The following is an 18,236-nucleotide window of genomic DNA, read 5'->3' as shown; positions in this document are numbered from 1 at the left end:
CATTGAGCAGTTCAAGCTGAGGTATGTTCAGGGAAACACACTGACCTGAGGGGAAGTGTGCTTGAACTCAACATCTTGTGTAAGAACCAGTGTCTCTTTGCTCAAAGCATTAACTTCCTCTTCTTTAGCTTGCTGAATTAACATGCAATTAAAGGCCACATTTGTCATTTTTCACATTCAGGATTATCAGCCAATGAGCCAAAGCTGCACCCAACCCTGTTGTGTCCCAAAACATTTACCATCCTAGAGTGTGCCTGTTCCGGGGCCTCCTTCAGCTCTTTGACGTGACCTTTCAAGGGCTCTAGCTCCCTCTGCAGTTCATCTCTTTCTGCTTGCAGCACCCAACAATGTTCCTGCAGATCTAACAGCTGCAGTTCTTTCTGAGCCAACATCTGGTCCAGAATTGCCACTCTGATCTTACATTCTTTTAGTTCATGCTGCAGCTTATTCTGTTGGACCTCAAGCGCCTATCAGTGAGAGACAAGAGAGGCAACAAGTTTTTTAGCCAAAAAGTCAAGAAAAAAAGTGCGAATGAACAGAATGCAAAAATGTGCCCTCAGATGCTTAACAGTTCACCACTCCATGAAAGACTGACTGATTTTTGTTTTTGGTTTGGGAAGTCTTTGCAAGAGGGCCTTAGTTTTGAGTTACTGGTTCTTAAAACCCTTGAGTACCACTGGATTGAGAACAAACACGATTCTGACCCCCATGTGTACATGTGCTACATCAAAAAAGAAAACATAAACAAGATCCAGTAGCCATGTCACTGCCGTCTCAGGACCTGAACTAGTTTCAGATGAAAGAGGAGACGCAGTTGGCTGACTTGTGGTCGGCTGAATTTAAACATTAAGTTCTGCTGGCATTGCTGCTGAAAACAAGTATGAAGCTAAATCATATGACAGCGGTAGCTCATACCTGCTGGTGTCTTATATCAAGCATGAATGAAACAAACACCTTCAATGTTTTATTGAAAGAAGAGATGATTCACTGCAAGCATCAAATTTAAAATGAGCAGATATTACAAAAAAAAGATGTCTCCGTTTTTTTTTTTCTTGTTTTAAGACTTTGCTGCTCCCAAGGCCTTTATTGACAGTGATGAGACAGGAAATGAGGGCGGAGAGAAGAGGAAAAACTTGCAGCACAGGGCAGCAAGCCAGGATCTGAATCTGCCGTCTCCATAAATGAGACACCTGCTCAACAGTGGGAGCGTCCCGGTGACCCACATTTTTTGGTTTTAACATTTGATTTGGAATTTTTGCTCAGTTTACCATTAAGATTAGAAATAATTTTTCAAATATTGCTGTAAAGGACCATATTGAGTCAATTTGTTTAGTTGATGCATTTTTCTTTATGATAAACATTGGATTTCTTATGAGTATAATTTCAGTTGATTATTCTTTGGATGTGTCTTAAAATTGTAATTTCTTTTGTGTATATATTGTATTTAATATGATTTGTATGTAAATTGACCGGAAATCCGCCCACATTATTTAAAAGGTCCGGCGGGCGGCTCCAGCTGTTGATGATCAGCTGGCTTCATGGCAGCCGGGAGAACCTTAAAACTTCCCTGGGCATTTCATACAGGATTGGGCCCCTTTTGTTATCTGTGGCTCTGTCCCGGTCAGTCCATACATTTTTGGTGTTGATGGTGACGAACAGACAATCACCTTTTCAGGGCTGCTCTGTTTGTGCGAGAGGAAAGGAGTTTGTTATTTCGCATTCCTTGGAGAGCGCAGCGAGGTACGATATTTGTTTTTGTTTTCTGGTTGTTTCCTTTGACAATTCCATCTAGTTGTGTATGTTTTTAACATTGTATTATTAAATGAATAACTGTTTCATTCATGAGTTTTCTATACGCGCTGTGGAAACTAGTTTTATGAATTGTTTATCCTTTTTTCTATATAGTTTTCACGGTGTCGTAAGGACTCTGTCGGCATGATTCTGGATGCGACTTCAATAAACAAACCTTACACATCAGTCGAGACTCTCTACCTTTCTTCAAATCCAAGGTCTGCTACAGTGAAAACTCGGCGTGGTGAGTGATACGTCAACGGCGTGAGCAGCGAACCCATGGTGAGAGACGGTGTTTGATAAACGCACCCGACGAACTGAACCGAAAAGGATTATTCCCAAACGGACTGAAAAGGGTGGAATGGACTTTCAGAAAACAAATGTAACAATTGCTTGATGATATTTTGAATGTGTTGCCACGTGAAAATATTCAAATGTTTGTGATTGAAACTTTATTTTAAATATATGGACGGTCTATGTAAATGATGAGCAGTTAACTGATATGTTGACTTTGTGTAAAATCCGATGTTAATTTTTGGATGAAATCGTAGTCTATGGTAAATATTTATTGAATGTTAAATAGTGAGCTTAATTCCCCTCAGACTACATGATTCGGTAGCGTTTTTTTGATAATTCAATTCTACAATTCTGTAGGGGTTTTTTAATGCTTAAATCGCAACCTGTGCTACATTCATATTTTTGCATTTAGTCAAGTCAAGTGATCAATCATATTAAATGATGTCATCAAAGGAGGGAAATCAAAATGAAAAGCCTAATGACGCACAAGAATCGACCCCCAGTGGCCGTGAGCGGCAGCTCACAGAAAAGGGTAAACAAATGCGTGAAGCAGGAACTAAATGGCACATAACGGCATTCATAAAGGCTTATGAATCCTGGAAGCAGATGGCTAAAGAAGCCAGGACAAAGCTAAAGAGATTCTGTGTCAAGGAGGATTTGGAAGATATAAACAAACGAGTTCAAGGTGGATATGATCGAGTAAGCCAAAGTTACGGACCACTCCTGCGGAACTCTCTTCATACTCCTGACATTATACAGAAAATGGATGCTTGTAATACGCTGACTACAGAGATTGCTGACCTTGTGAGTAGACGACTGGACAGAGGCCTTGATCAAAACACCTTTAACCCTGAAACTGAGAAGCAAAGAGTGAGAATGATTTTAAATCGAGATGATCATGGGTCGATCTTTGGCGGAACTAACACAGAGACTGTTATTGATGAAAGGGAAGATAACTTGTCAGTCATTTCTAGAGCCTCAAAACGAGCAGATGCAGAAGCAGACCTTGCAGCTAAATGCGAGCAAGCAAAAGCAATGCTGGAGATACAAGTCCAGCAAGCCAAACTTAGCAAACTGGAGAGTGATTGGAAACTCCATGAGTCACAACTGTTGGTACAATTAAAGCAAAGGCAGGCGGAAGTTGACTTGAAATTGCAAGAGGAGAAAACAAGGCTGAAACTGATGGAAGTCGAAATGGATGTTAAAGTGGCTGCAGCTCGTGTTCAAACATACAATCAAATTGAAGGTGATGCTGCTTATGAGCCTGACAATCCAGACCCTGTTAGAGTGACTCCTCCTAGGAATTTAAATAGTCATCTAGACACAGTAGCCATCTTTGCTGAAACAATCGCAAATTCACTCTCCTTAAATCGCCTCCCTGTTCCTGAGCCTACCACATTCGCTGGCGATCCTTTGAAATTTGTGGACTTTAAGGTGTCATTTACAACTTTGATTGACTCTAAACCTATTCCTGCAAGCGAAAAAATGCTGTATCTGAAAAGCTACCTTGCTGGTGAGGCACGTAAGGCTGTAGAGGGATTCTTCTATCGGAGCTCTGAAGATGCTTATAAAGGTGCCTGGTCTGTTTTAAAGGACAGGTACGGCAATCCATTCGTTGTTCAGAAAGCTTTTCGAGATAAGCTGATGAAATGGCCTAAAATTGGTCCAAACGACCCCCTTGCTCTCAGAGATTTTTCGGACTTTCTAAAAGGCTGTGTAGAGGCCATGCCTCATGTTAAAGGGCTGTCTATCTTAAATGACAGCGAAGAAAATCATAAGCTTTTGAAGAAGTTACCAGATTGGGTTGTGCGCAAATGGAGCAGAATTGCTGTGGAAGAGCTTGATAAATCTGAAGAGTATCCAAGCTTTGAACACTTTGCTGAGTTTGTGCAGAAGGAGGCTCGCATAGCCTGTAATCCTATTGCCTCACCCTTCTTGTTTAGCGCTAGATCATCAGATGATACATTTCCCAAAGGAGTAAAGTCCCTTAGCACTAATGCCCAAGCTAAAAATCAGACATTCAAGATGTCAGAACATTTTTCTGACTCTGTTTCTAAGTCAAGGCTACCATGCATTGTCTGTAAGGAAGAGCTGCATGGCATCGCTAAGTGCCCCCTCTTTGCCTCTCAGTCAATGGGAGAAAAAAGATCATTTATACATCAAAATCGTCTCTGCTTTGGATGTTTACGCAAAGGACACTTTGCAAAGGAGTGTAGAACTAGACATATCTGTGGAGTGTGTGGTCGACGACATCCCACTTGCCTGCACATGGTGGGAGAAGGGCAGAGTGGAGACACAGCAGAAGATGCTCCCACAGAAGAAGAACCAAGTACGGAAGTTCATGAAGCCTTGTCACATAGACTTATCCGTAAGGCGTCTGCCACTTCTAGTATCGTCCCAGTCTTCTTGTCATTCGATGGAGAACCTCAGAAGGAAATCCTCACATACGCTCTTCTTGATACGCAGAGTGATTCATCCTTTGTCTTGGAAAGTCTTACCAAAGAACTAAATGTTATGACTCGACCACTCCAGTTAAAACTCAGTACAATGACTGCCATAGATACAGTAATACCAAGTCAAAGCGTCTGTGGTTTGCAAGTTCGAAGCTTTAATCGTGGAAACCACTTGCAACTACGACAAGCATACACACGTGACTTTATCCCTGTTGATATGTCCTCTATTCCAACAAAGACCACAGCATGGCAATGGCCACATCTCAAACATCTTGCCAACGAGTTGCCAGCGCTTCAAGATTGTGAGGTAGGGCTGTTGATCGGATACGACTGTCCTTCAGCCTTAGCTCCCCTTGAAGTTGTTGGAGGCAGTGAGAATGAACCATTTGCACAGAAAACTGAGCTGGGTTGGAGTATTATAGGAGCCGCAAATCCTCACCTCGACAGGCAAAGGAAGATCAAAGTCCTAGAAACCACCATTGAGGAATCCCAGTGCAAACACCAGGAGCTGGCTCAGAAGAGTCTGCAGCACGAGGAGGAAATGAGAGCTCTGGAAGAGGACTGTGAGATCAAGAGGGAACGTCTCCTGATGCTCCACGAGGAGCTGACTGAGCAGCCTGCCCTCAAAGAAAGCTTCCTGCAGGATGTTCAAGAGGAAGATGAGGAACCTGCCCGTGGTTCTGGGATTGCCAAAATGCTGGAGCTGTCTAGAGCCAGTCAAGTTGACCCCAGTATTGGCGAAGGAGAAGAAACAGAGATCAGCAAGGTAACGGCAACACTTGATGATCTTCAAGCCCAGAACACCATGTCGCAGGATGAGCTCACTCCGATCAGTAATGTGAAGGGCGAGCTTGAGGCAGAGCTGGAGAGAGCCAAAGAAGACTTTCAAATGGAAAAGGAGGAGCTGGAGTTCAACATCCATGAGATGCAAATGGCCAAGGCTGGTGCTCCTACTGAAGGTGTAATGGTCATTAACCTTGACCGGCGAGATCAAGATGTAGAGCCACTTACCAGTTCAACCCAAGACCAAAACTCCCAGCACAGCGAGGAGCATCAAAACCTGAACCAGGACTCGAGAAACCAGTGTGAGGAACTGATCGGAGAGCGAAACACTGTCATAGCTGAGTGTCACCACACGGGGGACATGCTTCGCACCGTAGAGACAGAACTGGGTGAGAAAACAAAGGACTTTGTTGTACAATATCAAGCCCTGAACGAACAGGGAGCTAACAAGGTACGACACCTTGAGGATGAGATTGAACAGCTCACTCGAGAGAGGGATGAGCTGCTGGCGAGGATGAGTGAGGTTGTTGAGGAGAAAAGCTCACCATCATGGAGAGAGCAGTTCAAAAATTGGTGCTGCTCCTGGAAAGTGAACAATGACATGCGAAACATGCGTACGCAGACATGTACATTTGGCCCTTAGCATAGTAAACCATGTTATTTTGCACGTTTTAAGGATTAAATGGTCCTGAAGACTTAAATAATTCATAAATATGGAAAGGTTTTGGATTGAATGATTGGTGGGAGTGTAAAGGACCATATTGAGTCAATTTGTTTAGTTGATGCATTTTTCTTTATGATAAACATTGGATTTCTTATGAGTATAATTTCAGTTGATTATTCTTTGGATGTGTCTTAAAATTGTAATTTCTTTTGTGTATATATTGTATTTAATATGATTTGTATGTAAATTGACCGGAAATCCGCCCACATTATTTAAAAGGTCCGGCGGGCGGCTCCAGCTGTTGATGATCAGCTGGCTTCATGGCAGCCGGGAGAACCTTAAAACTTCCCTGGGCATTTCATACAGGATTGGGCCCCTTTTGTTATCTGTGGCTCTGTCCCGGTCAGTCCATACATTTTTGGTGTTGATGGTGACGAACAGACAATCACCTTTTCAGGGCTGCTCTGTTTGTGCGAGAGGAAAGGAGTTTGTTATTTCGCATTCCTTGGAGAGCGCAGCGAGGTACGATATTTGTTTTTGTTTTCTGGTTGTTTCCTTTGACAATTCCATCTAGTTGTGTATGTTTTTAACATTGTATTATTAAATGAATAACTGTTTCATTCATGAGTTTTCTATACGCGCTGTGGAAACTAGTTTTATGAATTGTTTATCCTTTTTTCTATATAGTTTTCACGGTGTCGTAAGGACTCTGTCGGCATGATTCTGGATGCGACTTCAATAAACAAACCTTACACATCAGTCGAGACTCTCTACCTTTCTTCAAATCCAAGGTCTGCTACAATTGCATTCTGATTTTATTTAGATTTTTCACAGCATTCCAACAATTTTAGAAACAGCGTTGCAAATGAAAAAAAAAAAAGAGAAAGAAATTAGTATGTTAATGAAAGTCACCTCAATCTGTTTGGTTTTCTCGATCTGTTTTTCCTCCAAACAAGCACATCTGTTTCTCAGAGAGCTCTCTGTCTCTGTGGACCTGTCTAGCTCCTCATGACTCTCCTCCAACTTCTGCTCCGAGATCACACATACAAGAAACAAAAAATACATAAAAATACAGGGATTTATGGCAACAAGACTATGTCTGACATTTACTGTACATGAAAACAAAAACCTACAAAGATTTGGGAAAAAAATACAAAAGGTCAAAGCGTTGTCTTTTATTTTATTGAGTGATTAACTGAATTTCTTAATTGCTTGTTGAATAAAACCATTACCCATCCAAAAAAATTGAATAGTTCTAAAATGTAATATTATTTAATTGGTTTTCCTCACATAAAAAAATTAGACCTCAGAGCCTCACTTGATGAGTTCAAAATTCAAAACATTATTTGGAGCAGTGCATTAAAATGTAATCATGAACTTAATAGTTTCAAGATTAAATATTTTTCTTGAAAATCCACAGCATGAACCGTGTTGGGTGAGTTGATGTGGAATAACCAACTTATGAAAAATGTTGTGGTTTGTGGTTGTAATTCAGCTCTTATATTAGACTTTAATACTTAACCTCTTCAAGGTACTCAATCTTCTCTCTGGCACGTCGCTGCTCAGCAAACAGTTCTGTTTTGGTGTTATCCAGCTGTCGCTCCATCTCCTGGCGCTCCAGTACTGACACGATGGCACTGCTCTGTTTCTGAAGCAGTTTAATTAAAGAAGAATAGTTAAAAAACTATTTATATGTTAAAAGTAAGAACAGTGAGACATGTTTCTAAAGTTGGCTCTGATCACCGTGTTTGTGCAGGATTCCTCTTTTAAAGTCTGTTTACATTGATGTAGAGTTGCCAGAGCTTCTTCAGGATCTCTGACCTTAAGGAGACATAAATCTCTATGCCTTTGCAGCTGACAACTAAAACACAATAAAATACAAGTAATGTTTTACTATTTTAAGGATTTTTGTTTCACATGCAAGCACATTTTGTAGCTGCATGTGGCTCTATGAGAGACGGATAAGAGTTGACTTCGTACCTAACAGACTCCTTCTCTGCCCTTCTTTCTCTCAGAACTGACTCCAAAATCCTCTTGTCTTTGTCCATTTGTGTCGTTTCTGCACTCTGTCGCTCTAATCGCTGCATGGCCAGCTGGGACAAAAGGCATCAGCTGTGAATATCAGTAATACCTCTAAATGTGGTACTTTTAAGCTCCTGTAAAGATGATGCGCCTTTACCTTCCTTTCCTCCTGGAGTTTGGAGAGCCCTAACTCAGCATCTTTGATGCGAGACCTCTTCAACCTTAGTGTCTCCTCATCTTTCTCACATTTCTAGATCAAATACAAAGAACTTGAGCAACATATCACACATGAGTATGCATGAGAGGATTTACACAACAGATACAAATGTTTGTCACAGTTTATGAGGGAATAGGATTTATTCACTGCAAAGTTCCTCCTTTCTCGTTTAAGGTTCCAGTGTCGCTCTTCCATCTTGGCCCAATCTGTCCACGTCCCAAGAGGCTTGGATGTCCGGCTCCAATGGTTAATTTCTTCATGTGTGTCCTTAAGATCACTCAGAGAACACATACTACTGGGGCACAAAAAAATACTCTTCAAAAAAGAAAGAAAATATTGCATACAGAGCTGAAATGTTGAAAAGTTTTTTTTTTCTTTGTACTTGTAAGTTTCTCTGTTATGCCGTTGAGCTTTACACGCAGAAAGACTTCTGTCATGTGAACATCCGTGGGAGGAACTCTTCACTTTGTAAATAAGCACATAAAACCCCCTCAGTGACCATAACAGAGTTAAATGCTTCTCAACCAGTTTTTACACTAAAGAATTACGCGGTCAGAGCTTGCTCACCTTGTGCAGCCAGAGCTTCACTCTCTGCCTGTGTGGGTGTATCAGGGTCATTCTGGTTGGAGCGATGGTCCTTCATGTCCGTGACACACTGAAGGAGAGAATTCCAACCTTGCGGAAGTCACAAAAGTAATAGTAAATATCACTTTCATACATACTGTTTGTAATCCTGCTATAATATTCTTCATTTAGTTCGTTTATATCCAACCATTTCTCGACCTCAACCATTCATTTTGGCTTTGATGGAGGCTTGGTTTCAAGTGATAGAAACAATAAAAACTGTTTTTCTTATTTAAAGATTTCTCCATATTTCCCGCTGATTCTTACTCGTCAGCTTGTCAGTGTGCTTTCTGATGCGATCAGTGGAATCCGTATCAAAGTCACTTTCAATAGACAAACTCCCAAAACTCCACACAGGCATTCCTGGAAAAGAAATAAGGATTTTTAAAAGACTATGTGATGTAAAACCGATATCATTGTGAATTAAGTGTAATCTGGAGAGCTGCCATGGGTGTGGAGTAAGTATTTTGATACATTATAAAATGGGTTCTGTGAAGACCTGAAAGGAAAACAAGAATAATCCCAAAACATGCCTCAAATCAATGATCTAGACTGGAAGTCCATCAAAGGGCCTTGCAGAGACAAACAACCATGCACGCTCAGACCTGCCCCTGATCACTCCAGGAGATCAATATCATTGGACTGTGGGAGAAAGCTATAAATCTTGAAGAAAACCTACAGATAGAAAGTTGTGAGTGTGCTTGACAGCTTTTTCTCATCAGGCTGTACCTACCGCTGTTGTTGCCTCTAGACCTCTGTGGTGTATTGCTTCTCTTTTCTAATTCTCCATCTTCAACTAAGTGCGACATATTTACGTCATGGTTTTCAGACAGACACTTTCTGTGATGCTGTCCTTGACCAAGCTCGTCTGATGGTGATTTTCCTCTCTCAAAAAGTGGCTGATGTTGATCACTTAGGCAAGTGTCACTGCCAGACTCGTCTGTTGTCTCTGCGTTTTCTTCACTGCTTATTTGTTGGATACCGTCTGACAAAGACAGCTCCACCATCTCCTCTTTAAAGCGGCTGACAAAGTCCTCAGTGCAGATACTGTCTGAAGGAGACTGTGTTTGCTGTGAAATCTTTCCTTCCTCACAGACGCCTCCGAGCAGCCTCTCAAGTCTCCAGGTGACCTGTTGCGTCCGGCACTGACTTTCTTCTTTGTCACTAGTGATTCTGTCAAGTCTTTTATTGGTTTCCTTGTGAGTGACAGGACCCTCTCTGTGGCCCACCTTATTCTCTGGGTAGACCGGAGGAGAGATGGTTCTTTATTAATTACGTTACAATGCTACTCCTCATTATTTCACTCATTAACAATTATTCTAACAAGTCCTACAAAGCAATTTCCCCAACAATATCCTAGGAAAAACATGATTTAGAGAGAAAGTTTCAGTTCTTCCTGCTATTGTACAAATCCTGCAATATTACCAGACTTCTGCTCCATCGTTGGCATCTGCATCAAATCAAGACCGGACATAGGATCATCATTTAATGCTGTTCTTCCGAGGCCTATTTCTTTGCTTGGAGGTTGGCTCCACCTAAGAGCAGCTTCAAAATAGAAGCCCAAACACACGCTTTTTTGAAAAATCTTTGACGTTATAATAAGATGATTATTTTGAAACAGAAATACCTGGAGTGCTGCGATCGTGCTGTCTGGAAATTATATTACATTTTGGAAGCTGCACCTAGGCACATTTAAATAGAAACCAAAATAAGTTGCCTTAAATAAAGTAAAAACCTTTTGACACATGTTGAGAGGGAAATTATAGACCTGCAGCTGATCAAGCTGTGCATCAATTGCATTTAGGAGGAGGTCACAGTGGTCCACTTTGGTAGGGTGGGAGTCCAATCCAAACACACTGGTTATGTTACTGATATCTGAAAGAATACAGACCAGGTTAACATAAAAAATGTGAAATTAAACAAGGGAGTGACAAATACGCACTTATAAAACGTCTGACCAGCATAAAGAAGTTTGTCAGCGTCCTCTGCGTCTCTCTCTGGGTTGTATTCATCCATGTCCTTTAGATGGAGACAAATAATGAGATATTCCGTAATACCATAGCGACTACATTCCCAATATAAACCAGTGGTTAAGGCTGACTGGGCACTCGTGAGGAGAGGGAGGTTTATGTTGCTCGGTTGTCAAGGAAACCAGGCTTGTTAACAAGCCTTCTTACTCGGGAGACAATAAACCTCAGTCTCCAACTCCCTAAATAAACATTAAGGCCACAAGTTTCCAAAGTTAAGTCCACTTTTAACACTTGAATGCAAAATTCAACCCCCCGTGACCGGCTCACTTTACCTGAAAGTCAGAAGACTGAGTTGCTCTGACGGCGTCGGAGACTAAACAGCTGCTACTGGAGTCCGGAAGGACGAGAGCCTCAGTTGCCCTGGAAACGGCTCAGGACTCGCCCAGAGATACGTTCATGGTCAGTCAGGACAGCGGACGCGTTCCGCCAGTCGAAACAAAATACAAAAGCCAAAGCTGTGATTCCTAGTGAGATCCCAGGGACACTGAAAGTTATTACTTTAAATTGTACCAGAAATAATATTGGAGTGTGGTTTTCTTTATCAATTTACTTCATCTCAGGGAGAAAGAAATGTGCTTTTCAATACATTGACATGTAGGCTATACAGTAAGCTCACAGCTTGTTACTTCATCAGTTTAGGGAACAGATTAAGAACAAATTCAGATTCAAAACTGATTAAAAGCAAATTTCAAGTAAGAAAACTGTATTGGTATTTTCAGCACTTGTGTCAGAACAGAAAAAAAACATGAAAACAGATATCCAGTGGCAACAATAATAACTTTAATATCATCTTCTTTTATTTTTGTGTCTTTGTTGTTCTTTAAAGACAATGTTATACAAGTATAAATTAAAGGAGAAAATACACAATTTAGAGAGAAAAAAAAAACCTCATTTAAATCTTTAGTTACACCTGAATACACCGGTGTGTATTTGAAAAGTCAAGGCAGGTCCGTCACCTCACCTCTCCCTTTACCAGGCCACTGGTGTGATGTGTCTCATAACTTTCTTCACCATGCAGATCATCAACTTCTCCATCATCTAATAATCAAGGCTGTGAGTCACGGTGCCATGGCGAAGCAGGGTTCAGTTAAGACAAGGCTAAATAAATTCATAAAAAATCTCATCTTCTTCATCGTTACCAGTTTCCTTCTGCCTCAAAACTGGGCGGCATGAGGAGGAAATGCACATATTTCCTCCTCATGCAGGTACACACCTGTTATGCATACAAACATTGACATGAGAGTAATGGCACCCATGAGAAGGGAGAGATCTGAACAGAAGGTAAAAGTATAAAAAGTAAAGCTAAGAGTCACACGCTCTACATTACACTCTCCTCTTACACTTTGGTTGCGCCCCCCCTTCCCCTCCTTTTGTACTTATGCAGACAATAGTTCTGTTTGAAGCAACAACAACCATGAAGTGGGAAATCTAACACCCACTGTGTTTTTGCTTCTCTTGTCCAAAGCCACACTAACAGTTTGTTTTACTGTATGGCCCCTAAAAGGGGCAACTTCCTTAGCCAAGTCATAAAGAAGTGAGGTCGTGTTATTTTGCTAATATATTGATTAAAACACACTGCCTGTGGAGCTCTCTGTTATCATTCTAAATACAATATATATTCTCAAATATAAAATAATATTAAACACAATATATTAAGGTTAACCTCTGGTGAATTTTATAAAAGTGTAGAGTTTCTTCACCACCACACAACAGCGTTACTTATATAAGTGTTGTTTGAGATGTCATGATGATGCAGAAATAATTGTACAATGATAAACGTAAAAAGATCAGACAAAGGAAACATGTTAATGCAGTAGTGACACTATGGATACACAACCGCAATTATTATAGTTTGTATTTGTGTTCAAACTAGTGGAAGTGTTTGAGTCTGTGTGAAATCAAAGAAGATCGGAAAAAGAGAAGTAAAATAAAATAAATAGATGAACATTCTGGTAGAGGTTATTGCATTTTATAAATAATTATGCCTTTTATTATCATAACCAAGTGGCTGTACCTTACAATTTGTTCATCCTTAGCTTAACATCTAAATAAATCCATTTAGCATTTGAAAACTGGAAATGGGCAAATCATCTTATCTAGTTTTGTACAAAGGCTATTGAACAAAAATAGTACCTGTAAATATCATTTGTTTTGTTTTCACAAACCCAAAATAGAAGAAATGACAAGATTTATTTATGTGCCAGACTACAATTTGCTTCCTAAATATGAAGCAAAGTGTTATTTAACAAGAGGTGCTGGTGGGCCTGAACCCTCTTCAAAGTCTTTGTGCTATGTTAAAGAAAAAAAGAAATCATATGCACTGCACAGACGGGGAGAGGTACTCGTCTCATCTTACTCTGGCCACTTAAAAACAGATACAAGTGCTTGATTATTCCTTTTTGATTCACGCAAGATATTTAATGAGTGAACAAAATGTGTTTATGACAGCTAAAGAAAAGTTAAGAATATGGGCAAAGGAATTATCTTTTTTTGCAAAAACAAAACCCAAAGAACAACTACTCATCAAATTATCAATTCACCAATAATCTCACAGATTAACATTTTAAGAGCTAATTTTATCAAACTGAAAATCACCATCACTCGATCAGCCAAAAAAAAAAACCAAAACAGCAGAGAAAGGTACTCTATTGTAAAGAAATCTCTTTGTCATTGCTTTTTCTTTCTTTTTTTTTTTTTACATATTCATCCTGCACGTCAGAGGAAATCACAAATGGTCCTACGGTTGGAGTCTCAATGACTATCAAAATGTATGTTCTGTGTGTCGAGCCAGTTTTTGGCCAAACTGGGTGTCTCTGGGATTCATTTCAATCTTTATGAAATCAGTCAAAATTAAAAGTTAAAATTACAGCAAAATCATTCAGGCTTCAGTCCGTCTGTACAGATAATTTCTTATTCTGGTTAGTATAATTATTCATCATTTTACAATATTTTTGTTTTATCACAAAATATTCACACAAATAGACTAGATGGTGGATACAATACCTCCAGCCACGATTTCTACATTCCTAACAACAATTACAAAAAAATACTAAGTGGTTTTCAAAACTCTTTTAACCGTAGACTTGTAGTGCAGAGGCCAGGGGACTCGTTCCCTTATTCAGTCAGTTAAAGGCAAAAGACTCGGGGCGGGTACCTTTGTGTGCCGATCCCAGATCAGCATGTTCACAAATGGAGAAGGAGCTGTGTTGAGCCTGGAGCAGCAGGCGAGGTAGTCCTCTGTGGCTGGAGCTGACTACACAGTGGAGCGCTACAGGAACCAGCCCTGTCTGCTTCTCTAACCTTTGACCTCCAGTCAGCTGAATCCACCTGGGGGTCCTCAGAGAAAAACCGCTCCAGTCTCTGATACAGTAAACACACTAGGAACATCTCTGCTACAGACTAGTGACTAATGAGGCTGCGAGAGTCTGGACATGTACATTACTGAAACCAGCACGCTTCTGTAATCACGCAAGTCTCAGTGATTAATGCAGACTTCATATTTTGTACGACCACAGACAACAATCTGAGCTACGTTAACACTGCAGATCATTTACGATTTTTTGCCCATATGTGACTCATATCAGATTTCCTAAGGACAGTTTGAACAGCGCAAATCCGACCCAGTGCATTTTCATAAGTGGTCCAAAATCGGATATATATCCGATCTGTGTCAGAACAGTCATGTCGCATTACAACCGACTTTGACGGCACACATCTGTACAGATGTAGCACCACTGCTGCACAAAAGGCAATATTTGTACTTTTGTTCTCTCCTTTTTCGGAATCTCCTTTCCTTCATCAGTACGGTATAATTTTGTTGGTTCCAACTGTGCGAGTACTTCAAAATGGTTAGATAAACACGTGACGCATCCGCATTTACTTCTGTAAACACAACGCACTACATGACACCGTGTTTTCCTCTGCGCATGCGAACCACTTCATGGCCGTTCACACTCAAGTGTGACGAAGGTCGCATTAAAATGATAACGTGAACGAGCACGCAAAAAAATCTTTTGGTATTTGTTTTTTGGTAAGAAATCAGATTTGAAGACCTGCAGTGTGAATGTAGCTTGAGTGGCTGAGGGTGCAGAGCGCGTTATATGAGAGCACCAGAAAACAAAGTGGAGTTTATATACAGGGTGAACATTTCTTCATATGAACAGAGATTTGGATAAATCTCTGTTGAGTGAAAAGTGCTTTATCTTCTTGTTTTTTTAATGGAAATTCATATTAGTGTAATGTGAATGTTTTAATGTTGCACCACTTGTAGTTCAGCACTGTGCTACAAATAAAGGTTTAACGTCTACAATTCTGCTCATCAAAACCACGAATGAAAATGATCTGAGCCTGATTCTGCCTTGTTCCATGTTTCATTTGTGTGGATAAAACCAGTCCCCAGTTCACAGTGACGGATTTGTAGCCGCTGATCGTCGATGTTTTTTAACATTGAAAAATTTTGAATTAAAAGAATTTATAAACACAAATTGTGCAGCAATCCATTACTCATTATTACTTTAAATGTTTTATGTTTTTTATTTTTACTGTTACAGGGTTAATGGCAGACCGATATTTAATTTAAAATGTTTTTAAGTCTAAGTGCACTTTTTTCTGAAGATTGTATTTACTTTAAAATATCTTTATTTTGAGCAATATGGATTTTATTTTATTTTTGCACTTATTCTTTTCTTATAATTTTTTTTCATACTTGGCATTTTCACAGTTGATATTTTAATCAAAATTACAGATCTTTTAGCTACTTTTTTAACTAACCAGAAGGGCTCAAAAAGACAGATTAAGATAATTTCTAGGAGAATAAATTGAACTCTAATTTAAGATTCAAAGAGTACATCAACATTTATTGTGGTGAATGAATGAAGAGGGTGACTTCTCTCGCAACCACTAAATACTGAGAAGTGTCTTCTTGAGTTTTTGCCTCAGATATTGTCAATTTAATGAGTTCTATTGATATGGGTTTTTGAAAAGAACAGGTGAAACTTTGCAAATCAGGAAAGTGCGTTGTGGGTATCGTTTGGAGAGCACCAGAACATCAGGACTGAGCAGGTTCCTTTATTGTGTGGTGTTACAGCTCCAACTTCTCGCACATTTTCTCACTGCTCACTGGTAAGGTGTCAAACAGGACTGCTTAGAGAACACCCTGTCGTTTTCCCCAAAGTAAAAACAGAATGCAAGTGTACATTTGGAGGTACAGTGTAATCCGAGAGTGTGTTGAACGTACACATTCTCAGGCTCATAAAAAGGTCCAAGTGGTGCTCAAAAGCCAGCTGCGCTCCACTGCCTGAAGACCAGAGGCTGAGCGGCTCCCTGTCCGATGGGGTTGGGAGTGATTTGAGATGGGTTCCTGGGTTAGAAGATGTCAGGACACATGCCCCAGTCCTGGCTCTCCTTTGCCTCCCAGTATCCGCCCTTGAAAACAAAGTTCGTTTCTCCAGTGATCGAGTCCCTCCTCTGGTGAAACCACAACGGCTGGTAGCCTTCATAATCTTTACCTGGGGAAGGAGCACAGTTGTTATGATCACCAGCTTTAATTAATCCTCTAATAGAGAAGCCACACTTGCAAGCAATTCACTGAGCAATACATTTTTACAAATGTACATGAGAAGCAATCAGTTGCGCTACATTTGTTGCACCAAATGTGGACCAAGCTGAAACAGGCTCAACTCAAGAGATGTCAAGTAAGAAAAAAGGATAGAAACAGAAAAACACAAATGAGTGAAGACCTGCTTTGAGCATGATGATGATGAAAGAAAATCAGATTCTTTGAATCTTTCTTAACTGAGTAATGAATCTGTTTATTACAAAACAGCAAACACGATAAACCAAATGTCAAAATGCAATTTTCTGATGTATTAATCAGTCATATCAAGATTTAGATTAATTACATTTGTTCTTTTGATGTTCACTTCAAAACATATTTAAAGATTAACAAAGCTGCTATTAAATGTATTAGGTGCACCAGAAAAGTGCTCTATCCGATCAACAGAAGGGTATTGCTGAAGTGCTAATTAATCACTTGCTACTGTGGCTTCCTACAGCACATCAACAATCCTTACTGTATCGAAAATACATGTTAGAACTTGTAACATTTTGCAGAGGCCAGTCCTGAGTGAAAATGTCACATGTATGCAGGAAAAAGTCGATTTTTTTTCCTGTGTTTTTATTTGGAGAAGTTGACGTGAGACTATCATGCAGTTCCTACACAGAGGTAGAGCACACACAGGAGGATGTGTGTGTGTGTGTGTGTGTGTGTGTGTGTGTGTGTGTGTGTGTGTGTGTGTGTGTGTGTGTGTGTGTGTGTGTGTGTGTGTGTGTGCGTGTGCGTGTGCGCGTGCGCGTGCGCGTGCGCGTGCGTGTGAGAGAGTGAGAGAGAGAGAAATGCACAACAAAGAGGTACAGGGCAGCCCTCACTCACCAGAGTCATATTCACACTCTGACCATCAATAGAGGGAGGAAAAGAAAGACAAGTCATGGGTACATTGAAACAATCTCCCTACACACAGCACACACATGAAAGGCCCCAGGATGAAAAGTTCCCCCTGAGATTTATGTAAAGTTGAGATTAGTTTTGACTCCAGTCAGTCCTTCTAAGAGCTAAACAGATCATTTATATCAATGAGAGAAATCATTTCATATCTTAATAGCTATTGACTACAAATCCCTGTGTTCTGAGTTGTTTATCAGTAATATCTGCAGCTGCTGAGTGTTTTCAATCAGATTATTTAGATCATTAAGAATCTCAGAAAGTGTTAAAGTTGTAAACAGGACCAACTGATTGTTAAAGTATCTTCCACATAATTAATAACCAACTCATAGTTTTCTCGTCATTGTACAGTCGATGTTTATAAAAAAAAAAGCTTCATAATCCCATAGATCAATAGTTTGCATTATTTCTCCCTTATTTCTGAGAACTCTGAGAAGTTATTCATGGCAGATACTTATTTGTGACCCATGACCTTAAGCATCAAATTTTACACATTTTACACTCTTTTTCACCTACTCTTTGCTTGCTTGATATCCCAGTACCGCCCTCTGTTGCATACCTTCATCCAGCATCTCTGAGGCCTCCGCTTCCCTCCTCCTTCTCACAGCTCTTTGTTTCTCCTCCAGCCTCTGTTTTTCTGAGTTTGCTTCATCCCATCGGCCGTCCTCCATCAGCTTCTGGTCTGGCCTCAGGCGGCTGTCGGTCCCCGCCACTCCTTCCTCACCCTCGTTCAGGGTTAAAGCCAAAGCTGAGAAGTAGTACATGTTCTCAGCGTTTTCCCTGACAATGTAAGAGGAAATTGTCTGGAGTTAGTGATGTTCTACAATCGATGATATTGACTGAACATTGCAGCTTT

At 40.3% G+C, this 18,236-nt stretch overlaps 2 protein-coding genes across 6 annotated transcripts in view; both read right to left on the bottom strand.

Moving 5' to 3' along the window:
• Positions 1-8,771: 8,771 nt before the first annotated feature.
• LOC133451261 (uncharacterized) lies at positions 8,772-10,867 on the bottom strand. The gene is made up of 7 exons (XM_061730232.1): positions 10,810-10,867; positions 10,620-10,726; positions 10,479-10,533; positions 10,277-10,396; positions 9,585-10,088; positions 9,119-9,214; positions 8,772-8,902 (listed from the first exon to the last, which is right to left on the bottom strand). Exons 1-7 carry the CDS (start codon positions 10,865-10,867, stop codon positions 8,772-8,774), a joined length of 1,071 nt encoding a protein of 356 aa, XP_061586216.1.
• Positions 10,868-13,346: 2,479 nt separating this feature from the next.
• Positions 13,347-18,236, bottom strand: part of osbp2b (oxysterol binding protein 2b) — a 51,352-nt gene continuing 46,462 nt past the window's right edge. For 3 of the 5 annotated variants that reach the window (XM_061729167.1, XM_061729169.1, XM_061729170.1), the window contains 3 exons: positions 17,940-18,160; positions 17,312-17,329; positions 13,347-16,388 (listed from right to left, as the gene is read on the bottom strand). In XM_061729167.1, coding sequence (XP_061585151.1) covers positions 16,246-16,388; positions 17,312-17,329; positions 17,940-18,160 — 382 coding nt within the window. In that variant the 3' untranslated portion in view covers positions 13,347-16,245. The remainder of the gene's footprint in view (positions 16,389-17,311; positions 17,330-17,939; positions 18,161-18,236) is intronic. The other 2 variants (XM_061729168.1, XM_061729171.1) reach the window with 1 other exon arrangement.

This window comes from Cololabis saira, chromosome 9, assembly GCF_033807715.1.
Source record: "Cololabis saira isolate AMF1-May2022 chromosome 9, fColSai1.1, whole genome shotgun sequence".
In the NCBI taxonomy this organism is placed as follows: domain Eukaryota; kingdom Metazoa; phylum Chordata; class Actinopteri; order Beloniformes; family Belonidae; genus Cololabis; species Cololabis saira.
Note: the sequence above shows the minus strand (reverse complement) of the source record. Positions and strands in the feature narration are given on the sequence as shown.